Here is a 27,985-nt window from a genome sequence, read left to right on the forward strand (position 1 = left end):
ATAAAAATATTTTTCTAGTAAAAAACCCACCTCAACCAGATTTTCCTCTCTCTCACCTCTCTTCAATCTCTCTCTACAACCCCACCACACACCACCACCGTCACACACCACAACCATCCGCCGCCGCCACACATCTACCACCAAAATCGAACAAGAATTCGAGTAATCATACCGTTTCCTTAATATCTTCCCCATGTAAATCCTAAAGAATGTCAAGAAACTTATCCAAAAGCAAAGCATCATACTCAATAAGCTTATCATCCTCTTGTACTTTCCCAGGAACCAAAAGCCTCAACTGAGCTTCAATCGATGCCAATTTCTCCAAATTTCGAGTAGCCATTACACACACCACACTTCAATTTTTCCCTAATCCTGAATAATTAAACAAAAACAACCCATTTTATTACCCAACTGAAACTAAGCAAACATTTATGTAGTTTCAGATAACCTGAACATTATGTCGCCGCCCCACCCAAACACCCAAGCACCACCGTCCACCCAACCGCCGTTATTCACAGTCTCCGTTCAAGCACAACCTCTAAACGACGTCGTACCGATCATTTGCTTGTTGATTCACCGGAAATTGTAGATGCAGAGTCGTCGTTCAAGCACAAACTCACCGGGAATTTGCAGATGCAGATGCAGAGTCGCTGTTCAAGCACAAACTCACCGGAAATTGCAGATGCAGAGTCTCCGTTCAAGCACAAACTCACCGGAAATTGCAGATGCAGAGTCGCCGGAGAACAACCGTGTGACGGTTTCGTCGCTATTTTTAACCACCGCCATTATTCACAGATCTTGTGTTATAGAGAGAGATTAGAGAGAGAAGAGAGAGGGAGAGTGAGAGGAGTTCAGATGTTGATAAAGAGAGTTTGATATGCCGAAACCTGTTTTGTGAAGAGAGAGAGTGAGAGAAGTTCAGAGAGAGAGTGAGAGATGAAGAGTTTGATGATGTTTCTGATCAAAATTGGTAATGGTGAATTTCATACTTGTTTGTGGATGTGTAAAGTTTTTGGATGATTTAGATAAGTTTTTGTAAAGAATTAAAAAAAAAGAGAATTGAGGGCTTGTATTTATACATGTATCAATATTTACAAAATTTGTCCTTTATATGTATAAAGACTAAACTACCCTCATGTGACTTGCATGTGACCAGATTTAATAAGAAAATCTAACTAGGTTAGGGTTAAAGGACAAAACATGCAACAAAATTCTCTATAAAGGGCAAAACCTGTCAAAATTTCGTTAAAAAGGACACCGCCTGAAATATGGTATAAAGATAAAGGACAAAACTTGTAATTTTTCCTAGGATTTACTTGAATCCATGAGAATAAGCCTAAATCTCATCTTCACATTCTATTAAACTACTTTTATGCACAAACCAAGAATCAAGTAAAGACCACGTTTAAGAATCAATACAAACATGAGTGTTTTTGTTTTGCTCATTTACTAATTACCTATATATATTTTAACCGGGTCACGCTATTTTGATTATCTTGTTTAGAACCAATATCCAAACATACAAAGTCTCCAAGATTCAAATAGAATTTAATAAGAAATCTGTATCACTACAAGAAATTGGGGCTTTAGCTACGAAACATTTAGCGACGAAATTATTCGTCGCAACAGCTAGACGTATTGCGACTAAAATTAGTCGCTACAAGTGTTTTAGGCAGAGCCGTCCTCCGGAACTCTCAAAAGAATTTAGGCCCGGACAACAAAAGGAATTGGGTCCAAAATTGTGGTTAAAGGGAATGTATTAATTAAAAAATAAAATGTTGGTGGTGAAGCCAAGACTTAAACTTGAGACATCTACATTATTTTGCGATGGTTTTTCCACTCCACCACAAACACTTTTTTGCATAAAAATAGATGCATATATATATATATATATATATAGGAAGGTTAACGTACATTACGGCTTAACGTACATCACGTACGACAGGTAATTATGCACGTTCATTTTAAAATCACGCACGTTATAACTCAAAAATCCAAAATCACGCATATTGAAAACAATAATCACGCATGTTATAGAACAACTCACGCACGTTGTCGTACGTGAAGTACGTTAAGCCGTAATGTACGATATACTTTTTCTATATATATATATATATATATAGGGGGATGTTCATTTGAGAAGAATCTTCTTAAAAGAAGAAAAAATGAATTAATCTAGGCCTTATATTTTTTTAATCAATGGTTGTGAATCAATATATCATTTTTGTCCAATTTTAATTAATGTTTTAATTATTAAGGGTAGTATAGACATTTTGATGTAGAATATTAATAAATATTTGAAAGAGTTACACAAATCTTATTAATGCAACTATAAATTTCTCCTTCACCATCATTAATGTATTGGCTCCTACACAAATTTTATTATTGGCTCATTAATGTGAGAAGAAAAAAAAGAAAGGACATATTAGTAAAATATTATTTCATTTATAACTCATATCATTAATTTTTAACTCTTTAATTAATTAGTCAACTAATCATTAATTATCCTACATATAATTTACAAAACCTACACATATCAAAATTTTCCTACAAATACCCTGCACATTTTAGAATTTTATCCTACACAGTCGAAATTTATCCTACACATCTCGAAATATATCCTACACAACTAGTAATTTATCCTACAGAGCTAGTAATTCATTCTACACTTTAAATTAAGTTGTTTTTTTAATTTGGAAAATATATATTTTGAAAAGAATTTACAAATTTAATTTAGTTAGTTATTAAAGGGGAAGAATAAAAATTAATGATTTTTGTAAGTTTACCAATATACCCTTATATTAAAATTAAATGCAAATATTAAATGAAGTAAAATGAAGCATTCTTATTGGTTAAAACTTCTTCTTTTTTGTTCTTACAAAAAAATTCTTCTCATTTAAACCGTCCACTATGTATGTATGTATATAAAACTTATAAAAAACTTTTGGGCCCTTTGAAAATTTGGGGCTCGGGCAACGCATAGATTGGTCGGCCCTAGTTTTAGGATTTTTTTGTATCTGTAAGGGCATAAATTGGTTTAGGTTTACGTTTGTCTTGTGTTACTTGTTTTGTTTGGTTTTAATTAGAATAGTAGGCTTGATTGGTGGGTTAATGGTCGAATGGGTAAAGGCTTGGCTCAATGTATTAGGGCATCCTATGTATCTATAAATAGGGTGTTCCTTATCATGTTTAGGTTGTTGATTCTTGTCATAACTTTGTGCTTTTCTGCGATCCAAGTACCGGACGATCTCTAAGATCGTGTGCTTGTGTTTACGAATCAATACAATCAATCTTTCAATCTTCTACATCGTTCTTGTATTTCCGCTACTTGTTAAAAAATCAAACCCATAATTGCTATTTAAAGTGTTTTGAAACAAGGTTTTAAGATAAAAGTTGGATTTGTGAAATCAGCAGGTTGAATACTACAAAAAAAAAATTGGAATTTTCATTCAAAAATTATTCTTTGAAATTAAAATTCTGGACTTTTATTCGAAGAATACAATAAAATTCATAAAGGTTTCTTATCAAAACTGGGTATTTGATCTGTTTTGGTGCAAGATTAATTGTGTTTGCAGGGGTTTTTCGGAAAGTTTGGTTGAAGGAAAATAGGAAATCTCGAAAAAGGATCTAATAAATTAAAATCCTGATACTTCAGAGATTTGGTTTGAAAAATTAGTGATTTGGTTTCATTTACAAGTGTACGAAACAACCAAAACAAGTGTGCGAGCATCAAAGTGTGTTAGACAGATTTTACTGGACTCTTGGAAGTGTGCGGGCCCAACAAACGTGTTTGCGGCCCAAAAACTTAAGACTGTGCGGTCCAATTAAGGGTGTGCGACATCAAACTTAGTGTGCGGTCTCCGATTTTGAACCCTTGAACTGTGCGGAGTCTAAAATTGACTGTGCGGATTGACTTGGACCTGCTGGTAGTGTGCGGGTTCACATATTCAAACTGTGCGACTTTAATTGACCTTATTGAAGTGTACAAGTTCACTGTTCAGAGTGTGCGGCTTAGTCTTGAACCTCTTCAAGTGTGCGGGTTCACCTTTGGACTGTGCGACCTTAAACTGAACTTCTTGGAGTGTGCGACCTCAGAAACTTGGACCTTTGTTTCAAGTGTGCGAGGTCATTGGAGTGTACGACTGAGACTTGAACTGTGCGGCCTTTGGACTGTGCGGTTTAGTTTTTGATCTTTGCACTGTACGGATTCCTTCTTGGAACCCTAGATTGTGCGACCTGGACTTGACCCTTTTGGACTATGCGACATATTTTTGGACCTTTCTGGACTGTATTTAATTGAACTAAATTGTAACAATATAAAGGCCATTAATAAACTGGATTATTTTTAACTATTTGTTACTCATAAGTTTAATTGTTTTTTCAGAAATGGGTCAAACTAATCAATTGGCGTTGAGTGATAAGGTTGCCATTAATCAGGACCTCGATAACATCATTGGAACTAACAACAGGATCCCCAGGCTGATATTGGGGGGGATCCTTCTCAGAACGGAAATTCAGGTTCATTCAGTACATGAAGATCAAGGATCCAAAGGCTTGGAGGTCCATCTGCAATGGGCCAACTGTGCTCACCTACGTGGTGGATGAGGCTAGGGGAACCACTGCGATTAAGCCTGAATCGGAATACACTGATGACGATCGGGAGAAACTTGACATTGATGACAAAGCACTTGCAATGACACACTCTGCATTGGCACCTGAAATCGATGTTGGGGTTAGGGACTCTGTTTTTGCTCAAGAGCTATGGAATGCACTCTTAGAAATGTATGAAGGAAATGAAGGAGAGCAAACGGGAGATGTTGACGCAGAGGTTTAACTTGTTCAATCACTATCCAGGAGAAACCCTAGAAAACTAGATTCAAAGGTTCATCTCTTTGATCAGTGAGATGAGAACACATGACATTCCATTACAAAACTCAGTTGTCAACAAAAAGCTGCTAAATGCTCTTCTAAGAAGCTGGGATACAAACGTCACTCTTATTAAGAGAACCAATAATCTGACAAGAATGAGCCTTGAAGAGTTGATATCATTGCTGAAATCCTATGAAATGGATGACAAACAAAGACTCTACAACCACACCTCAAACTACAACAATGCAGGGGTATTAACTAACACTGCACTGGTTTCTCAACAAGGAGCTGGCTCTTTTTAGATGTTTCCTTCTACAGTAACGAACCCTACCAACTACTCGAACACACCATCTACATTTCTATTTCCTTCCAACCTTGGCACTTATTCTGCTTACTCTGGATACTTTCCTGCTTCAGTTTAACAAGTGAACCCAGTTTAACCTATACCTGCACCTGCTCCTGCTTAAACTAATCCTGCCACTTCTGCTACATTTGCTACATCTAAATGGTCTCCTCCCATTACTGTTTCTAAGGAGTTCAAAGAGCACATGGTTTTCATGGCAGGGTCACGAATTGCTACCATGCATTCATTACTAGGAAATTGGCTGGCAATCAGATTGCATCAAATGAACTGCACGAGGTCCATCCTGATGACATTGAAGAGATAGACATTACTTGGCAGATGTCCATGGCGGTATTCCGTGCTAAAAACTTTGTCAAAAGGACCGGTAGAAACAAGTGGGAATCGACTGATCATGACCTTGGTTGGAACAAATCGAAGCTCAGGTGCTACAACTGTCACGAACCTGGGCACTTTGCTCGTGAATACCGATAACCAAGAAGGGAAAGACCTGACCCAAATGTTACTGTCATAGTCAGCTCAGCATCAAGACCTACTCCAAATGTCGTGTCTACCTCAAACATCACTGTTACTCATCCTGCTCACAGCTCAAACTCAAACACTGCTGCCAGAAACCAAACAAGCTCATCAGGATCTGCCACAAACCCTGGAAACACTTTGGTGGTCCAGGAAGGAGGTGGGTTTAATTGGTCGCAACAAATGAATGACCTGCAGATCACTCCCAACACCATGTATCAAGCAAATCAAACACTCGTGGCATAGGTGAACGAATATATTGAATCAGCTAGTGAAATCATTGAGGAAACCGTTTATCAAGCTCTCATGGCTCAGATGAACGACTACACTCCTTCTGCTACTGAGGTATGTGTAGACAATATTTGTTGTACTCCTGCCTGTAGGAGCTGGGGTGTTGACCAGAAGTTAGACAGGAGTGATCAACACATGCCTGTTTTCATGTTTCATCTCACAATTCGAGCCTAAGACAATCACTGTGGCTCTTCAAGAACCTAGCTGGGTAGACGCAATACAGGATGAATTGAACCAGTTTGAGAGATTGCAAGTGTGGAAGTTGGTTTGATTGCCTACTGGGAAGAAATCACTTGGAACTCGATGGGTGTAACACCCCGTGTTTTCGAATGTCAAAGTCAAAATCAAAGTCCAAGTCAACTTTGACTTCTTTGACTGTTAACGTTTCTTTTTGCTTTTTGTATTATGTAGAGTAAGTGTTGTCTAAATAAAATGATCGAATGTTTAATCAATGCGACCGACTTACGACTGTGAATAATAGGAAGTAACAATGCGATAAAGTTAATCAATCAATAATCAAGTTAATCAAATCAATCAATCGAACTCGAGACTCGAACTATGCGAAACTGGTGTGGTAATACTTACGTGTGTGTGTGCCTTATGTGTTACTTGTGCATGTTTACTTTATGTTTTGTGTGGTATTCAATCAAACTCAATCGAAACCGACATCGAAACGTGACTTATAGATGATTGTATGTTAGATATAGTAGTTGGGACTGAAAGTACTTTGACTAGGAACTCTATCGTATTCGTATCATCGTCTATCGAAATCGAAATATCGAAAACCGTCGCGAAACATTCAAAAAGGGGTCGCTGATCGAACAGGAAGCATCCTGATCGAACAGGCCAGCCGATCGGCTAGCACTTTCCTGACCGATCGAGCAGGCCATTCGATCGGAGATCCTGGCCGATCGGTTGACAATTTCCTCTTTTGGAGCCTATAAATAGCCCTGTCATTGTCACCCTTTCCACTTTTGGAAAGCTCTGACCGAACCAGCCTTGTTCTTCACCTTTTCTCATATTTCTCTCAACTCCGGTAAGTTTTCACTCTAATTCTTGTACGTTTTTTGATCATTACATGATTCTACACCTTTCTATCTTTCAAAACTTGATTTCTAACCGTGAAATCATCAAGATCTAAGTGTTCTTGGGTGATGTCATCATGGTGTTCTTGAAGAACATCATACTTTGGCCTCATTCAACCATGAATAGCTTAGATCTGACCGATTTCCACATAAACAAACTAAGATTTGTAAAAGTCTTAACATTTTCATGGTAAAAAGGATTGAAAGAAGGATTTCCAATTTTCTTTCAACTCTTTTACACTCAAAACCTTAAAACCGAAGGAAACGGAGCTCGAACCAACTAACTACTCATTCTAATAGTCAAGAGGTTCAAGATTCGGATTCTACCTACGAGGTTCACCGATTTCGGGTTAAACACCAAACTACCGTTCCGAACAGTTCACCGGTCGGACTTGGGTGATTCCTGTCCGAACCGGTGAAGCAAGTAAGAACCCACGTTCTACGGTTTAACTCGTTGTCAAAATACCCTAAAATCATGACAAATAATCAAACAGCCAAGTGTTAGACGAAAGGCCGACCAGGTCAGAAATGCTGGCCGAACGGCTAGGCTGTTCGAACGAACGGCCCAGCCGATCGAACATACCAGCCGATCGGTCGGGCCAGCCGATCGGCTAGCACATGGTTCCACACTTTTCAAATTTCATGAAGTATGTTATTGACGAAGTGATGTTCGATCAAATACGCTACTCGATTGGTAAACATTACTCTTCGGATCATGAGATACTATGCTTCAACACTTAATCGATTTTGCAACTCGTTCGAAGTAAGGAGTGCCAGCCGATCGAACAGGCTGTTCGATCGAGTGACATTCTGCTGAGAACCACTTCTGAAGTTCCTAACCGATCGGATAAGCCGGCCGATCGAACAGACCGTTCGATCGATCGACCTGAAAGGTAAGAACACTTCGGTGTTCTCAAATACTACAACGAAAACTTCAAAAGTTCAAGCCATTATACACAAACACATCAGAGGAAGAAACAATCCACTCGAATGGACCAGCCGATCAAGCCTACCGGCCGATCGAACAGGACTGTTCAAACGGACCTTCAAGCTGATCGAACAGCCCGTTCGATCGAACCTGCTGTTCGATCGACCAGGCTATTCGATCCATTTACACTTGTTTGCATTTCCGCGTTACTCATTTTCGTGCTATCGAACTATCCAGGCTAACCCTACTCTCAGCGCTCCCTTCAATCCCTAACCAATCACTGTGAGTATACTCGAGCCCTTTTTGCTTTAGCACTTTTGGGTGTTACATACGTTACTTATCAAAATCACAATCAAACACACTATTCAAACTATTTGAACGCTAACCGATTGCATGTATTACGTGACTAAATGTATGCATGTTGTTACGTTTACACGTGGAATGTTGTCTACCTGCCTTAGCAACGTAGTACTATAGTTTGGACTCAGCACCCGTTCACACGGGGGTTGTTAAGGACAACTACTTGCATGGTTTACGGTGGTAATCATGTATTGCGAACTGTCTCGGACAGTCAACCCTCAGTCATTGGTATCGATAGGTCCATGTCGATAATTAACATGCATCATTTCCCTCTGTGTACGTGCTGGTTATGCGTAAACTATTCGAACTCTATATGTTATTATCAAACTTGTATGCTCACCTTTACATTATATGTACTGACTTTATTTTAACGTATGTGACAGGTGTTTAAGATGCTTACTTGCTCTATCTGCTGTGAAATCGAGGCTAGGAAAGAGTCTAGAAACCAAGACAATTTATATTTATGTTTAATTTGAATCTGAGTTGCCGGAACAGGATTAATTGTTTGGATGTTATCTGTAATAACTTGTTATTTATTCGGGATACGGTATGGGACGTATCATTTTAAACTGAATTTGTATTAATAGTTGTTGTGGAAACTTCTGGACAATCTGTTTCGCTCACTGCCGCGCCCCGATGATTCCGCCATCGGTTGGGGTGTGACAGATTGGTATCAGAGCCATAACTATAGGGAATTAGGTGAGACACGACCTAGTCCGGGTCGTTGTCTTAGAGACCTAGACTATAGTTAGGAACCAACAGACCAAGTTTATGTGCCTTATTCTGCAATTCTTCGCTATAACTGCATTCGAATTTTCAATAAAAGTTAAGCAATTTGGTCAGGAATAGGTGTGAAAACCGCAAACTCTCGACTAAATTGCCTGACTAATGATGATTTTATCCATTTACTCATGCTTATCCTGATGTTTTCACTAACATACGAGGGGAATTATGCCAAAACAGGAGTGAAATCCATATTTTGATGAATAATTTCCCCAAGTATCCTAAAAACAAGGAAGAAATTGCTAAGCCAGGGGTGAAACCCTAACCTTGGCAATGTATTCCGGACATGTTTTCATCTCACCAAAGCTTCGACGGACTCCAACGACCTGAACTCACCAGTATGACCTAGGGGACGCGTGTGGAATGCCCGAGAATCGAGGCAGAAACACGACCCTTAAAGTCGAAAGTGACGACAAGTCTAATGTGAATAGTCGAATCGCTTTGGGTAGTCGATGTCTAGTAGCCGCAGAAGATCCAATTTTCGATTTTTGGTGTTTTTGACTCGTCGATTTTATGTGTTTCTGTGTGCTTTATCTGTTTACGTGTTTATATTTTGGACATTATTCGATTGTGCTGTCATTTCGATCAACACACACGACTCGCATTGCCACTTTGTCTCAATTCGATCTCCAGTTGTTGCAATTCTAGACAATACTATGCTATGATATACGCCGCACTATACTCGATAAGCTATACGATTATGTGGTACTATTCGATATACTATACGCGATCCCTACATCCGAACGACACGCGAGCTTTGAATGATAGGTTTCTGTATTCTGACTGCATCTGTGATTTAATACCTAGGTGCTTATGTGCTTCTGTGTTTATGTAACTCTGTGCTCTACGTGCCTACGTGCTTATGTGCTTCTGTGTTTACGTGCATATGTGGTTATGTGCCTATGTGTTTATGTGATACGTGTTTCGACGTGTTCCTAAGCTTTAGTAAGTAGTAGACGTGTGAGGTGAGATTCGATTTCGATGTGTCTGAGACCTACGACGATGTCTGTTGCAGACCATGTCGTCATCCGGACACCGAACCCCACTTACTCGCCAAGAAAAGAGAGACAGACGTCTTGCTGCTATCATCGCCAAACAAGTAGCAAAAGCTGTGAGCGATGTCTACGAAAACGTCAGCAAATCATCTGAGGAGTCGAGAACTAAAGCTCCCAAAGATGCTGCCAAGACTGTTTTCAGCTTCAAACAGTTCAAGGCATGCAAACCAAAGGAATTCACCGGAGAAGATGGCCCGACCGCTATGTTTCAATGGTTTGATTCCATCGAAGTCACCCTGCGCCAAAGCGGCTGTCCTGAGAATCTCTGCACACTCAATGCTACTGGCGTCTTCCAGTCCCGTGCTCTAGACTGGTGGACAGCCGAACGAAACAAGCGCGGAAATGATGCAGCTTACGAGCTGACATGGAAAGAGCTGAAAGCCATTATGATGGACGAATTCTGCCCTCCCCATGAACGCCAAAAGCTGGAGGACGAGTTTTGGAACATTAAGCAAAAGGATGGAGACAACGCTGCCCTGACTGCTCGCTTTAAACAGCTTAGCATCATCTGTCCCGATCAAGTCAAGACCCCAGATTAAACCATCAAGAAGTACATTTGAGCTCTACCCGACTGTGTAGCCGACTTTGTTCACGCCGCCAAGCCAACAACGATTGAAGAGACTTACCTACTCGCCGCTGAGATCAATGACAAGCGAGTAAAGTCTGGTTTTTGGGATAAGCAAACCAAGTCTCTGCACCAAGCCACCGCAGCACCCACCGACTCATCTGCCCAATCCTCCAAGTCTTCAAGAAGGAAGAAGAAGAACAACAACAACAGCTCCAACAACAAGAGCTGTGCTGCCGCAACAACTGTTGCTCCTCTACAAGCTGTACCAGCTTAGCAGCAACAGCACCCTCGCTCAGCTCCAGTGATCAATGCACCGCCAGCGAAGCGTGCATACACAGGCCCTCACCCACTCTGCCCGACATGCTCGTATCATCATCCAGTGGGTCTAGCCTGCCGTTTTTGCGCTCACTGCAACCTTTACGGTCATTTCACTGCGAACTGTCGCTATGGTCCCCGTCAAGCTCCAGTTCAAGCTACTGTCAATCAAGCTCTACTCCCCGCCCCTCAAGGCCAACAAGCAGCTCAAGCACCTGCAGTCAATGCTCGAGTCTGCTTTGCATGTGGTGACCCTAACCACTTTGCAAACAGGTGCCCGAACAGGGTGGTTAAGCAAGAGCCCCAGCAGCACCAGCAGCAACAACAGCGGCCTCAGCAACAGCAGCAAGCAGCCCATGCCTGTACCTTCAACATCAATGCCCATCAGGCTCAGGCAGATAACAACGTGGTTAATGGTACGTTCCTTGTGAATGGTATTTATGCATCATGTTTGTTTGATACTGGAGCCGATAACTGCTTTGTGTCGTTTGAATTCGAGAAGTTCCTTAGTCGTAAGCGCTCTTATCTGTCCTCGTCATTCGAAGTCGAAGTCGCTACAGGAAGAACTGTCGCATTTAACTCTGTTCTTCGTGATTGTACTCTTGAGCTCAACAATCACATCTTTCCAATCGACCTTATTCTGATGCAACTCGGAAGTTTCGACGTCTTAGTAGGCATGGACTTTCTTCGCGAAAACCATGCTGAAGTTGTGTGCTTCGAAAAGATGATTCGATTCTCGCTCGCAAATGGTGATCTTCTATGTGTATACGGTGAAAAAGCGTCGAAAGGTCTCAAGCTCATGTCATGCGTTCAAGCCAGCAAGTATCTCCGCAAGGAATACCGAGCCTTCTTGGCCAACATTGTAGTAGCGGAGAAGGAAAAGAAAAAGAAAGTTGAAGTCAAGGATGTTCCAGTGGTCCGTGAATTTCCTCAGGTGTTCCCTGACGATCTCCCCGGACTACCGCCAAGTCGTGATATCGACTTTCGTATTGACCTCATTCCTGGAGCTAACCCCGTTGCCAAAGCTCCGTATCGACTCGCTCCATCCGAAATGCGAGAACTCTCAAACCAACTCCAGGAATTGCTCGAAAAAGGCTTTATTCGCCCAAGCACCTCTCCTTGGGGCGCGCCAGTCCTTTTCGTCAAAAAGAAGGACGGGTCGTTCCGGATGTGCATCGATTATAGGGAATTGAATAAGCTAACCATCAAGAACCGATACCCTTTGCCCCGAATCGACGACTTATTTGATCAGCTGCAAGGTGCCAAGTGTTTCTCGAAGATCGATCTACGTTCAGGCTATCATCAATTGCAGATTCAAGAGGAAGACATCCCCAAAACCGCTTTCCGAACTCGATATGGCCACTATGAATTCGTTGTTATGCCTTTTGGTTTAACTAACGCATCCGCGGCTTTATGGATCTGAGGAATCGCGTGTGTAAGCCTTTCTTAGATCGTTTCGTCATCGAGTTCATTGACGATGTCTTGATCTATTCCAAATCGAAAGCCGAACACGCGCAACATCTACGTTTGGTTCTCGAGTTACTTCAGGGGAACCAAATCTATGCCAAGTTCTCCAAGTGTGAATTCTGGTTAGAGGAGGTTCAGTTTCTAGGTCACATCGTGAATAGTCAGGGAATACACGTCGATCCCGCGAAGATTGAAGCCGTCAAAAGTTGGATTACGCCTAAGAACCCGTCTGAAGTTCGTTCTTTTCTCGGACTAGCAGGCTATTATCGACGATTTATTGAAGGATTCTCCAAAATCGCTGTGCCGCTTACCACTCTTACTCATAAAGACAAGCCTTTTGTGTGGGGAACCGCACAAGAATCTGCCTTTCAAACCCTCAAGCATATGCTGTGCAACGCTCCGATTCTTACGCTGCCCGACGGAAGCAACGACTTCATTGTCTACTGTGATGCTTCCAACCTTGGTCTTGGTTGTGTCCTCATGCAGTGAGACAAGGTTATAGCTTACGCATCTCGACAACTCAAGATCCACGAGAAGAACTATACAACCCATGACCTCGAGCTAGGCGCGGTTGTCTTTGCATTAAAGATTTGGTGACACTACCTGTATGGCACTAAGTGTACAATCTACACTGATCACAGGAGTTTACAACAAATCTTCAATCAAAGGGAACTTAATATGCGTCAACGCCGATGGGTAGAACTCTTCAACGATTACGACTGTGAGATTTGCTATCACCCAGGCAAGGCGAATGTTGTTGCCGAGGCGCTCAGCAGAAAGAGTTACGTGCTCAGTATCCGAAACGTTCAAGCCCAGCATAACCTCGAAGCTCTTATTCGCGAAGCTCAACATGCTTGCTTTAACGAGCGTACATTGAAGAGAGAGAGGATCTACCACGATGGAGCTCAGTTAGTAAGCAAATCAGATGGGATATTCTACTATCTGGACCGAATTTGGATCCCTAAGCGGACCGATTTGTGAAAGATTATCATGAATGAAGCCCATAAATCCCGATACTCCATTCATCTCGGCGCTGACAAGATGTACCAGGACCTGCGTTATAAGTACTGGTGGCCGGGCATGAAACGGGATATCGCTCTCTACGTCGGAAGTTGCTTAACTTGCGCAAGAGTCAAGGCTGAACATCAAAGACCTTCTGGCTTACTCGAACAACCGCCGATACCTATATGGAAGTGGGAGAGTATAGCTATGGATTTCATAACGAAACTCTCGCCCACGCCATCAGGTCACGACAGTATTTGGGTTATAGTTGATCGTCTAACAAAATCAGCCCACTTTTTGCCAATACGAGAAGACTACAAGGTGGAACGACTAGCCCAAATCTACACTGACAAGATCATTTGTAATCATGGTACGCCTCGCGACATCATCTCTAACCGTGATGCTCGGTTTACTTCTCGGTTGTGGGAAACGTTTCAGGCGGCCCTTGGTACGTCGCTTAATCTGAGTACTGCATTCCATCCACAAACCGACGGACAAACCGAAAGAACGATCCGTACTCTTGAAGACATGCTCCGAGCATGTGTCATAGATTTTGGTGGTAGTTGGAACAAACACCTGCCACTAGTCGAATTCTCGTACAATAACAGCTATCATGCCAGCATTCAAATGGCACCCTTCGAAGCCTTGTATGGTAGAAGATGTCGATCGCCTATTGTGTGGCACGAGATCGGTCATTCGCAACTAACCGGTCCCGAGATTCTACAAGAAACGACTGACAAAATCCACCAAATTCGAGACAACTTGGTAAAAGCTCGAAGTAGACAGAAAAGTTACGCCGATAGAAGGCGTAAGCCCCTTGAATTTGACGTTGGCGACTACGTACTCCTAAAGGTATCCCCTTGGAAGGGTGTAGTCAGATTCGGCAAGAAAGGGAAACTAGCGCCTCGATATGTTGGACCTTTTAAGATTCTGGAAAGGATCGGAAAAGTCGCCTACAGACTCGAACTACCGGAGGAACTCAGTAACGTCCACCCGACTTTCCATGTGTCTAACTTCTGAAAATGCCTTGCTGATCATGATCTAATCGTACCACTCGACGATCTTCAGGTCAACGAAACCTTACACTTCATGGAAAAGCCTGTCAAAATCATGGATCGCCAAACCAAGCAACTCAGGCGCTCACGCATCCCTATCGTGAAAGTCCGATGGGAAGGCAAGCGAGGCGCGGAGTTCACTTGGGAACTCGAAAGCGACATGAAGGCCAAGTACCCGCAGTTGTTTAAATAGATCTGAAGCATCAAATTGGTAAAATGACTCACGGTGATGTGCAGCTTCGAGCCTAATTTCGGGACGAAATTCCCTAAACAAGGGGAGGCTGTAACACCCCGTGTTTTCGAATGTCAAAGTCAAAGTCAAAGTCCAAGTCAACTTTGACTTCTTTGACTGTTAACGTTTCTTTTTGCTTTTTGTATTATGTGGAGTAAGTGTTGTCTAAATAAAATGATCGAATGTTTAATCAATGCGACCGACTTACGACTGTGAATAATAGGAAGTAACAATGCGATAAAGTTAATCAATCAATAATCAAGTTAATCAAATCAATCAATCGAACTCGAGACTCGAACTATGCGAAACTGGTATGGTAATACTTACGTGTGTGTGTGCCTTATGTGTTACTTGTGCATGTTTACTTTATGTTTTGTGTGGTATTCAATCAAACTCAATCGAAACCGACATCGAAACGTGACTTATAGATGATTGTATGTTAGATATAGTAGTTGGGACTGAAAGTACTTTGACTAGGAACTCTATCGTATTCGTATCATCGTCTATCGAAATCGAAATATCGAAAACCGTCGCGAAACATTCAAAAAGGGGTCGCTGATCGAACAGGAAGCATCCTGATCGAACAGGCCAGCCGATCGGCTAGCACTTTCCTGACCGATCGAGCAGGCCATTCGATCGATCGACCTGAAAGGTAAGAACACTTCGGTGTTCTCAAATACTACAACGAAAACTTCAAAAGTTCAAGCCATTATACACAAACACATCAGAGGAAGAAACAATCCACTCGAATGGACCAGCCGATCGAGCCTACCGGCCGATCGAACAGGACTGTTCAAACGGACCTTCAAGCCGATCGAACAGCACGTTCGATCTTCGATCGAACGTGCTGTTCGATCGATCAGGCTATTCGATCCATTTACACTTGTTTGCATTTCCGCGTTACTCATTTTCGTGCTATCGAACTATCCAGGCTAACCCTACTCTCAGCGCTCCCTTCAATCCTTAACCAATCACTGTGAGTATACTCGAGCCCTTTTTGCTTTAGCACTTTTGGGTGTTACATACGTTACTTATCAAAATCACAATCAAACACATTATTCAAACTATTTGAACGCTAACCGATTGCACGTATTACGCGACTAAATGTATGCCTGTTGTTACGTTTACACGTGGAATGCTGTCTACCTGCCTTAGCAACGTAGTACTATAGTTTGGACTCAGCACCCGTTCACACGGGGGTTGTTAAGGACAACTACTTGCATGGTTTACGGTGGTAATCATGTATTGTGAACTGTCTCGGACAGTCAACCCGCAGTCATTGGTATCGATAGGTCCATGTCGATAATTAACATGCATCATTTCCCTATGTGTACGTGCTGGTTATGCATAAACTATTCGAACTCTATATGCTATTATCAAACTTGTATGCTCACCTTTACATTATATGTATTGACTTTATTTTAACGTATGTGACAGGTGTTTAAGATGCTTACTTGTTCTATCTGCTGTGAAATCGAGGCTAGGAAAGAGTCTAGAAACCAAGACAATTTATATTTATGTTTAATTTGAATCTGAGTTGTCGGAACAGGATTAATTGTTTGGATGTTATCTGTAATAACTTGTTATTTATTCGGGGTACGGTATGGGACGTATCATTTTAAACTGAATTTGTATTAATAGTTGTTGTGGAAACTTCTGGACAATCTGTTTCGCTCAGTGCCGCGCCCCGATGATTCGGCCATCGGTTGGGGTGTGACAATGGGTCTATCGAAACAAGCGAGACGATAGTGGAGTGATTGTTCGAAATAAAGCAAGATTGGTTGTTCAGGGGTTCAGGCAGATTAAGGGCCTTGACTACGATGAAGTATATGCTTCCGTAGCCAGATTAGAGGTAATTCGGATTTTTCTGGCCTATGCATCGTTCATGGGGTTCAAGGTCTATCAGATGGATGTCAAAACGGCGTTCTATGGCAAAGTGAAAGAAGAGATCTACGTGTCACATCACAACCACCCGGTTTTGTTGATCCACGGTATCCTGGTCATGTTTATAAGCTTGACAAAGCCTACGGGTTGCATCAAGCTCCTCGTGCATAGTATGCTACTCTGACAAAGCGCTGCTCTCAAACGAATACACTCGTGGAATTATAGATCACTCTTTGCATTCGTAAGGTGGGCGAAGATCAAATTCTAGTGCAAATCTATGTGGACGACATCATCTTTGGATCCACTTGTGAAGTGTTGTGCAGGGAGTTCGAAGAAGTAATGAAGAAACAGTTCGAAATGAGTCGCACACTCCCAAAATGGACCGCCCCCACTCATTAAACTTTGGGCCTGATCCACTCATTTGGCCTATATTGAAATCCTTTGAACTCAGTTGTGTTTTATTATAATTTTGATGTTTTTAACAGAATGTTTTTAAAACACTTATGTTTTTGAAAACTTGAAATTATTTTTAAACATTTCAATCTGGTTTGACCAAGTTTACGGTCAAACTCGGGAATCTCGGGTTTCAATGTGTGTTTAATATTTCTAACTTGATCCGTTTGGTGCAGAAACTGGAAAAGCAGTTGCAGATCCTCATGTCCCTACTTGGGAAAAGACAATGAACGTGACGTGTTATTTGACGGACCCTCCAGAAGGATACGAGTATTACAAGTCACTGATCGTCGGATTGAATACCTGCCGGTTAGCACACGCACCTCGAGAGAATCCGTTTATACGCGAAGATTGGATAAAAGATTTTTGGAATAATGCATTGGTGAAGAAAAGAGACACAGTGATCAAATCAAAGGTTCAAAACAAAGAGGTCTCAATCTCCAAGCAAGATATTCGTGAAGTGCTGCTATTTGAGATGCTGCTGATGACCCAGTTGATTATACAAAGGAGAAAGTTGTGGAAGTTTTAAGCAAAATGAGCTACGAGGGATCTTATCCTTCCACGACTAAAAAGTTGTTGCACCCGTACTAGAGATTTCTAGCTCACATCTATTTGGTGTGTATCAGTGGGAATAAAAGTGGCATAGATACACTAACCAGCAGGCAGTCTTCGGGGAATGGTGTCATTAGTCGAGGGATGGAAGTTCAACTACTCGAGATGTGGTTTCAATGTTGAATCAGAAATCAAAAGAAAATGTTAGAGTGAAGTATGAGAACAAGAAGCCGCTAGTGAAGTTTGGTATATTTTCTGAGATCACTGAAGAACAGCAGGCTCTAGTGGCTGACGAACACGATGTTGAGATAATAGAAGCCCCTCCTGGGTCGATTGAGCTAGTTGAGAATGTTGATTTGACAGGGGTTGAAAGTGAAGAAGATGAAGCTGGTGATAGAATGATAAATGATATTGAAGTGAGTGAGAACGTAGAAGAAGGAGAAACAGAGGTTAATACTAAGAGCCTCACAACAGAAACTCAAAATGTTGAAGAGCCAGTCAGTGTGAACCCTCCTCATACTGAACCGGTTGCAATTAGTACTGTTGAACCTGAAGATGCTGATGAAGACCCTGCAGCTGATCTTCCTCCTAGGAAACGAAGTAGAAGAGATCCTAGGATCAGCCGTGAGGATAACATCGAGACAAGAACAACACAGGAAGCGACCTTTCCCGTTACTTTTGCACGACCACCAATTCAATACACGCCAACACCACTTAGCCCAACAATCATTGCGTTTATTCAGAATGATCCCGAAACTAAGCTGAAGAAACCTTTAGAGATATACAATGATGAGGACTTTGAAATTCTGGAAGAAGATAATAAGGCCTTGTCCTACTTGACCATGGCCCTAGGTTCTGATATTTCAGTTAGCTTCAGAAAAGTTACCTCGGCAAAGCAGATGTGGGCTGGTTTAAAGGAGGAGGAACCTACTAAATCTAAACTTCACCTCATCCAACTACATTTATGGGGAAATTGATAATCTGATCCAGAAGAAGAATGGTAAAGCTTGTAACTCAGATGAAAGCTGAGATCCTCTTGTCAAATAGTGTTATTTGCTCATCTTTGATGAGGGTTTCATACGAACAACATTATTATCATACAACTTTTTTTGTTGATTTTCTTTCGATTATTTGTTAGTGTTTTTTTTTTCTATATTTTCTTTTTATTCTTGTCAGGCATGCAACACGCTCGTAGTGATTTCAAAATATCGCCGCATTCCGGTGACGGTTTTTTTTAACTAATTCGAGTCAAATCCCCTTTCATAAAACTCACCACGATGAAACAAAACGATATGTTCCCGTAACAAATGACAAAAAACCACCGCGAAACCCTCGTAAACGCACAACGGCCACCGTCAACGGCGGCAGCTCCGCCACCGTCGACGAAGCGTGGCCGCGAGGATACTAACGACCACGATCAAGTGTCGCTAACCGCGGCGGAAGTGCAGCCGATAAAGCGTCGCGCAGTGTTAGGTCAAGATGTTTTGTTCCGGATATTATTGCCGTCGAAACAGATCGGAAAAGTGATCGGTAGAGGAGGACACCGGATTCAGAAGATTAGAGATGATACTAAAGCGAATATTAAGATCGCTGACGCCATTGCGGTTTGTTAATTGCTGAATTTGTGTTTGAAATTAGTTGATTTTGACGTTTTGTTGTGGATGAAATGATCTATGTGATAAATTTAGGTTAATTGCTGCTTATGCGTTTGAAGTTAGTCGATTTCGATATGGATGAAATGATCTGTGTGATATTTTAGGTTATAGTTCGTCTATAATTATGATTATCTATCGCGTATGGTTGTATGTTGTTGATATGTTAGGGTTGTGATTAGTGTGTAAGTTGTTTGGAATCAGATTCGGTGTGATTATGTGAAAGTATGATTAATTGGCGCGTTTAAGTTGTTTAGAATCAAGTAAGGTGTAGCTTTGTGAAAGTATGTTGCCGTAGAAACAGATAGGGAAAGTGATTGGTAGAGGTGGAAAGCGTATTCAGAAGATTTGAGATGATACTAAAGCAAATATTAAGGCTGGTGGGTGGGGAGGAGGGTAGTCCTTTGGGGATGATCTGCCACATAGGCGGCCACGTCATTGGGTGTGGGGGATGAGTCACAATGGATGGGCCAAGGGTGTGGTGATGAGCCCCTTGCCTCCTTTATATATACATATGTATGTATGTATGTATATGTATGTGTGTGTTGGATAAGAAAGTTGGCTTGTCGAGCACGGCTTGGGGAGAACGCTGGAGACGGGACGGACCAAGGGGGGCGGTGTGGACGGGCCTCCACGGGGCTCGACGGCCCTCCGCTGTCCCCCACACCGCATAGCCTAAGATCACTGACGCCATTGCTGATTTTGCATCTGAAATTAGTTGATTTTGTTGTTGATAAAAGGATCTGTGCAATAAATTAGATTACAATTCATTCATAGGTGCTATTATCTTTTGTTTTTTGAAAGTAATTATGATTATCTATCATGTATGCTTATATAGCTCGGCTCGGTTCGAGTCTACTTATTTGAGCTCGAGCGCGGCTCACGAGTAAAACCCAAAGCTCGAGCTCAGCTCGAGCTATTTTAAGAATAACCTCAAATGAGCTAAAAGCTCAGCTCTCCAATGTTATCATCATTACTATTATTTTATATGTAAAAACACTAAAATTTTGTTTGGGGTCGTATAGCCGTATAGGCTCGTGAGCCTAAACGAGCTTTGTATTTGAGGCTCGAGCTCAGGCTCGGGCTCGGGCTCGTTAAGGCTCGGCTTGTTTGAGCTTTTAACCGAGCCGATCACATTTAGCTCTCGAGCCTATGGGGTTGTTTACACCCCTAGTTAATTCATTAAGCGTTTCCAGCAAAGTTGTAGAAAGTAAGAAAGATGTTAAGTGATTAGAATTTATTTAAGCTTTTATTGCTAAAACTACATTCACAAGAGATTCTATATACGCTGAGTGCATAAGGAAAACAATTTATATGTTTATGATAGAGTATTGGCAGGTGCCATCTAGTCATCTATGTCTTAGGAATATATTGATAGTAAGTTCTGAGGCCCAAAAACATGCGAGGCTTTGTGTGATCACACACCCTCAATTGTGGATCGGTATCATAAGTAATTATAACTGTAGACGCATTAATTGTGGATTGGCATGTTTTTCTTAAGTATAGTTTATCACCAAGAATTATGTGCTGATTCAGGTTAAATCATTAAAGTTGTCACATAATAATGTGTATGTCTTTTGTGTTTGTATCAGTTTGTTCTATTTGATGCTATATGTAAACGGATGCCATTTTAATCTAGACTACGAATTCATGAATTATTTGTGTGCGTAATTACCTTTTAGAATCTGGTTTATACGTTCCTTAAGTAATTATCTGTCTGTCTTTTGAATGCAGCGACATGAGGAGCGTGTAATAATCATAAGCTCTAAAGATAGCGAGAACAATGTTACCGAGGCAGAGAATGCACTCCACCAAATTGGCTCTTTGGTTCTCATGGTGATGAGATCTCTAACCTTAACCTTTTTAATCTTTGTTTTGTTGCTGCCATCAATAATCACAACTTCATAGTTACACTGCACATCTTTTTAATTTGTTTTTTTTAGAAACTATAATAATCCAAACCTTGCACCTCTCTTTCCTGATTGTTTAGTTCCTGATGCTTTACTCTAATTTTATGTTAGGATAATGTGCTAAATTGCTTATAGCCGATGCACAGACTTTACTGATTAATGAATACCTGTTAATCTTGGTAGAGACAAATTCATACTTCGATCATTGTATTATATATACTATAAATATGCTATTTTGTCGCATCAACCAACTTTAGCCACTCAACTTAGGCATTAACGACTTTAGCCCCACAACTTTAATAATGACATGTTTAGCCTCTCAACTTTATTAATAAACAACTTTAGCCCCTCAACTTTAATAATGACATGTTTAGCTTCTCAACTTTAATAATGACATTTTTAGCTTCTTGGCTTTAATAATGTCATGTTTAGCCCCTTAATAAACACCTAGACTTTAATAATGACATGTTTAGCCCCTTAACTAAAACATCAAAAAACTTTAACTCTCGCCGAACCCGCTGCGGAGCGTGGGTGGTAAACCACTAGTTATCATTAAAAGGCAAAGAATTTGTTTATTGATACATTTGTTTTTTTACTAGCTAATAAACTTATTTTCTTTTCTTCATATTGGCTCTTTTGATAGAGCAGATGTAGATCAGAGAAAATTTGGTGGGATTAGCCGACTAGGGCTGTATGTAATAAAAGGCGGTGTCGCATTTCGAGGCCAAAGGTAACCATAACAGTCTCTTCTTTCTAGAAGGTGCCCCTCCCCCTTATCCAACTCCCCTTTTATCCCTTGACCCCCCCCCCCCTCCCTCTCTCTCCTTATCTTCCTCTTCCCGTTCATCCCCCCTCCCTACTTATCTGACAAGTTTGAAAATTATATTGGTGGTGCGTATTTCTAGTTTGACCTGTGGTGAACACTGAATACTGGTTTACTTGTGTATTGACTGTCACTGTAAGCTTTGTAAATCACTTGCTTTTTTTTCAAAGTTTTTTTTTTACCAAAAAATGAACTTACTCTGAAATGAGAACTGAGAACACCTTTCTTTCCATATGGTATTTGACCAGTTGACTTGCTTTGATGTATGGTAGAAGTGTTAACAATAGTTTATCATAGAGACTTTTAAGATATCATCTAATTTTGAACTGGTGATTTGGTTCAATCAAGGAATAAACTATAAAGCGAGGAATTCCCGACCCCCGGTCCCCACTAGTTTGATACCCATGTCGTTCTTTGTTAAGTAGTCACTAGTCAGACTCAGTATAATTTGGTCAATCTCTCATTTGTTATGGTAAAGAACTCAACCAAGAATCTTTTAAGCTCATCATCATCCAAATTAATGTTCAAAAGCCTCTTAGTGTTTTTGCATGCCTACACAAGTACCCATTGAATGCAGTCCGCTTCATTCCACAAATAAAATGTGACAAATTACTCAACCAACATCCCTATGGTATATCGGAAGCAAATTTATACTTGATTACCTATATTGTCTATATATATCAGAAGCATTAAGTGACTCCATAGCGCGCTTCGTAGCGGAGTGACCCTCTCTCGCAATCTGATTGTTAGCAACTCCATAGCGTAAAAATAGCGGGCTTTCAGTTTTTTTTCCTAATATAAATAGCGGGATTTTAGGCTTTTTTTATATTAATATAACTATTATATATATTTGTGTATTTGGATGAATTAAACAGCGTATTTTGATATATTATACTTATAGGCAAAAGATCAAATACAAATAATCTTAACATACTAAACATACAAATTGAAGGAAAACCCAAAAAGACAAGGTGGCATTTTTGTAATTACCACCAACTATCAAAGTTACAACCAAAAATACCTAAAAAAACACAAATTTTTTTTTTTTTAACATTTTTTATTAAAAAATCGCTACATTTCGTTAGCAAAAAAAAAAAAAAATTATTCTTTTTTGGCTGCTACTAAAAGTAGCGATTTTTTAATAAAAAATGTTAAAAAAATAAAATAAAATAATTTGTGTGTTTTTTTTTTTATTTTTTTTAGGTTTTTTGGGGGTTTAGTTTTTAGCATTTTAGCTTGGGTGGGGGGGGGGGGGATTAGGTTTTTTTTAGGTTTTTGGGGGTGGGGGGGTGGGGGGGGTTAGGTTTTTTTTAGGTTTTTGGGGGGTGGGTGGGGGGGGGGGGGTTAGGTTTTTTTAGGTTTTTAGGGGATGGGGGGTTTAGGTTTTTTTTGGGGGTGGGGGGAGTGGTTAGGTTTTTATAGGTATATTTGTAGAGTAACTTTGATAGTTATTGATAATTACAAAAATGCCACCTTGTCTTTTTGAGTTTTCCTTCAATTTGTATGTTTAGTATGTTAACATTATTTGTACAAGAACTTTACCCTATACTTATATAGATATAAAATATTTCAGAAGTTTTCTTCTAGTCTATAAACATTAAATACTGTCCTCTATTTCATCACTTTCGTTACGTACTGTGTAGGTAGCTTGTCGCTATCGTCCGCTATATGCTATTGACCACTATGTTACTTTCTAATGTCGAACGTGTTTTGATATAATATACAATTATACATATAAAATTTCATAGGTTTACTTCTAGTCTATCGCTAAACACTAAATAGTGCATTAGTGCTCTCTATTTCATCGCTATCGTTACGTAACGTATAGGTAGCTTGTCGCTATCGTCCGCTATTCGCTATTGACAACTATGTTACTTTCTAATGTCGAACATAATACTTACCAAGGTCATAACTACATAAAATCTCTTAACAATGTTAACACCTACATCTTTTTCTTCCTTGTTAGCATTGATCTTTTCATGAAAAATTATAAATCAATAACAGTTGCAAAGTCAAAAGCAGTGTGATTGCTCTCAAATGTCAAGTAACGATATGCATTGTGAGGCACAGAAACTTGTTTGAATACTCATGTATGCATGTTTATGTCGTTAATTGCTTATTAGTTATGAAGTTTCTATCAAATGATGCCACTTCTGTTTTTCTGTTTGTTGCGGTTGTAATGAGTACCTAAATGCTATCTTGTAGGATGATAATAATACTGAAGGACAGAAAGTTTCAACAGGACATGTAGCAGCAAACACAATAAGACTGTTAATTTCTGGTTGCCAAGCTGGCAGATTGATTGGGGTATCTGGTCAAAACATTGACCAACTAAGGAATTCATCTGGTGCAACCGTTACTGTACTTGCTCAAAATCAGTTGCCGTTATGTGCATCTGCTCATGAATCTGATCGAGTTGTGCAGGTAGTTACTGCTTTTTTAGATCTAACAAAGAACAAATAGATATGGTGGCAGGTTCTTGTTTGACCATATGGTCAAAATGATTTTTGAGTGAATTTGCCTTTTCTGAAATAGTATAATTTATATACTCATATCTGACACAAATTATGTATTCAAAATAAAAAGAGTAAAATGCCATTTTCGTCCCTGAGGTTTGGCCACTTTTGCGACTTTTATCCAAAGGTTTGTTTTTCCGCATCTGGATCCAAAAGGTTTGGAAACATATGCCATTTTCATCCAACTCGTTAACTCCATTCATTTTTTAATGTTAAGTCGGGTATTTTCGTCTTTTTAGACATTTTTTGTGATGATTAAAGGGTTTGGGTGGGGAGAAAGTCAACAGAGGTGGATCATTACTTCTTGTAGTGTTTTTATTTTCTTATAAAAAACATCTAAAAATACGGAAATGCCCTTAATGGAGAAAAATGGATGGAGTTAACGAGTTGGATGAAAATGGCAAAATTTCAAACCTTTTGGATCCAGATGCGAAAAAATAAACCATTGGACGAAAGTCATATAAGTGGCCAAACCTCTGGGATAAAATGGCATTTTACTCAAATAAAAAGAAGTTTACAAAAACTGTTAAGCCATAACAAAATTACCCGTTTTGACCCAAATCTGTTTCAACCAGGGACTCAATTGGCCTATTTTGCCATTTCTAATGTTTGCCAGTCTTTTTTTGATGTTAGTCTTTTCGTAAAACGGGTGTATTCTTATGGAAAATGTAGATATCTGGAGACGTTCCTGCAGTACTGAAGGCACTGGTAGAGATTGGATGTCAACTAAGGTTTGGATTCTAGTCAACTCTGTATTATAACATGGATTTTGTATTAATTAATAAGATTATTATTATTATTATTATTATTATTATTATTATTATTATTATTATTATTATTTTGTGTAGGGATAATCCACCTAAACAAATAATCTCCATTAGCCCGACCTATAATCTTGGTTTCATGCGTCGGCCACCTCAGCAATATGTGGACCCTTCTTCAGGTTATTATTCAGTACTTCTCAAGTGAACCTCTGTATTAGTTGCTTCTTTTTTTTCTTTTTTCTTTTTTGAATTTGCAGTTGAGATGTATTTAATGTCATGTCATGTTCAGCTGAATATGTAACACTGGAGATGATGATTTCCGAGACCTGTATTGGCGGATTAATTGGGAGATGTGGATCAAACATATCAAGGATCAGAACGGAGTCGGGAGCAACAATTAAAGTATTTAGCTAATTTACATTTATGGATTATTTTATAATGTGTTTAACTGCATTTATTTTGTGGTTTTTTTTTTTGCTGATATTCTTGTTAATATCCTTCAGGTTCATGGGGGGAAAGGTGAAAATAAACATAGACAAATTCATTTAGGTGGTAGTGCTCAACAGGTTGGTTCTATCTGCTTTCTCTTTTTTGTTTTTTTTGTTTTTTTTTTTCTGATTTGAGTTGGTAACATTTCCTTTATATTATTAATATGGATATGGAAATTTTGACCCATTTACTTATGAATTGTTTTATTTGAGTTGTGTTTTATATATTGGTCAAATAAAAACTGTAGCTAAAAGTGAAGGTCAACAGGTTGCGGGTTGCACCAATTAAGACGAAGTTTTTGTAGTCATATTTAAAGTAATAATATTAAGTAATATATGAGAAATATGAAAAAGATAGTTGTTTCCCTGTTTTGACCTGTACCTGACCCGTCTGTGTTTTCCGCCTATGTATCACGCAATAGTGTTTCTTGTTTCTTTTCATGGATGTCACATTTATAAGTTAATAAAAAAAAGTGGTATATCTTGCTGGAAGTTCTAAACTCAACGTGTTATTGTTTTGTAAATATAAGTTTTTTTTTTTTATAACTAAATGTGATTGAAATAGGTTGCACTGGCAAAGCAGAGAGTTGATGAGTACATATACACACAGATGATGGAGCAAACTGGTGGTCAGCATTCAATGTGAGTTTCATGATTTTATAAACCATATATGCATTGATATCTCTTATTACATCTCACCGAGGTTGCAATATTTAATATGCAAATTGGATTTAAATAATCCCAACTTTCTCAATTTGGCTGATAATAATCCCAACTCAGTTATTGGCTGATAATAATCCCAACTCAGTTATTGGCCGATAATAATCTGAACTAGTCCACTTTTGGCCGATAATAGTCTGCGTTAAATATAGCTTAACGGAGTTAAGTTTTTTTTTCCGAATTACAAACCGATGTTTTAGGGCTTTTGATTAGAACGAGGATACGAGTTGATTGATGTAAAATTTACCTCGAAATACTGCCCCAAACGACGAAAATGGTGCTTCAATTTGGGTGTTTAAACTTCCAATTAACAAAAACCAAGCCGTTTGAAGCACCGTTTCGAGGTAAGTTTTACATAAATCGACTCGTATCCTCGTTTTGATCAAAATCCATAAAACATCGGTTTGTAATTCGAAAAAAAGCTTAACTCCGTTAAGCTATTTTTAACGGCAGACTATTATCGGCCAAAAGTGGACCAGTTCGGATTATTATCGGCCAATAACTGAGTTGGAATTATTATCGGCCAAATTGAGAAAGTTGGGATTATTTAAATCCAATTTGCCTATTCAATACAATTGTTAAAAATTAAAGTATCTCCACACTTGTTTGTTACGTGCGTTTAGAAGTTACGTTTTTTACCCACTTATCAACGGGTCAATTTGGGTTTTTTTTTTTTTTGTAATTTCAAATGGGTCTAATCATAAAAAAAGTATTCAACTTCCAAAAATTTTGATATAGGGGAATCCGACTCTGTTACACTGTCAAAATGTTGATGTGGCATCTATAAACCAGTTACTTGCAGAACTATTATAAATGAAAAGAATTTGAAAGTTGATCTCTCTTTGGAACGAGGAAATAATAAATTATCCGAAACAGAACATTTCTGGTGAAAATCAATAACAGATGTATATCTTTTTTTTATATATTTTTATTACAGGATTAATGATCAGGTGGCATTGATGGCAGCAGCCCAAGCTCCACCTATGTTCTACCCACCACAAGCTACTCTGCCTTTACCCTATTATGGTGCACGAAACCCTTATGCACCCCATCTTTAGGTTCAGGATCAGCCTCTCTATGTTAGTGTGGTGTTTGTAATACAAGATAAATTGTTATGTATATTTGTCTAAAATTTAACGAACTTCTCTTTTAAAGAATCGGCCGATAAAGGGGTGCCAGATAGCAGCTGTCTGGCACTATTCCCCCTTATGGTTTATGTAGTTATAGATAATAGATAATAGTAATAATAATATATAGTTTTTTTCATAGTTTTTTTCATATTTTTATTTTTATTATTATAATAGATTTATATATTATAAAAAATATTATTATATTT

General features: G+C 39.5%; 2 protein-coding genes across 3 annotated transcripts; one reads left to right on the forward strand and one right to left on the reverse strand.

Moving 5' to 3' along the window:
• Window positions 1-202: 202 nt before the first annotated feature.
• Window positions 203-344, reverse strand: LOC110874160 (phosphoenolpyruvate carboxylase-like). The gene has a single exon (XM_035977360.1). It carries the CDS (start codon window positions 338-340, stop codon window positions 203-205), a length of 138 nt encoding a protein of 45 aa, XP_035833253.1. The 5' UTR covers window positions 341-344.
• Window positions 345-19,040: 18,696 nt separating this feature from the next.
• On the forward strand, window positions 19,041-27,917 carry LOC110877289 (KH domain-containing protein HEN4). 2 transcript variants are annotated; one of them, XR_004866602.1, is made up of 10 exons: window positions 19,341-19,380; window positions 21,163-21,264; window positions 21,982-22,068; window positions 24,367-24,585; window positions 25,350-25,408; window positions 25,526-25,620; window positions 25,731-25,843; window positions 25,945-26,007; window positions 26,495-26,571; window positions 27,587-27,806. XR_004866602.1 is itself a non-coding variant. In XM_022125443.2 (9 exons), exons 1-9 carry the CDS (start codon window positions 19,084-19,086, stop codon window positions 27,705-27,707), a joined length of 1,146 nt encoding a protein of 381 aa, XP_021981135.1. In that variant the 5' UTR covers window positions 19,041-19,083; the 3' UTR covers window positions 27,708-27,917. The 2 variants fall into 2 exon arrangements, 1 of the variants encoding a protein (XP_021981135.1); XM_022125443.2 differs by lacking the exon at window positions 21,982-22,068 and having other exon boundaries at window positions 19,041-19,380; window positions 27,587-27,917.
• The last annotated feature ends 68 nt before the right edge of the window (window positions 27,918-27,985 follow it).

This window comes from Helianthus annuus, chromosome 9 (genome assembly GCF_002127325.2).
Source record: "Helianthus annuus cultivar XRQ/B chromosome 9, HanXRQr2.0-SUNRISE, whole genome shotgun sequence".
Lineage (NCBI taxonomy): Eukaryota > Viridiplantae > Streptophyta > Magnoliopsida > Asterales > Asteraceae > Helianthus > Helianthus annuus.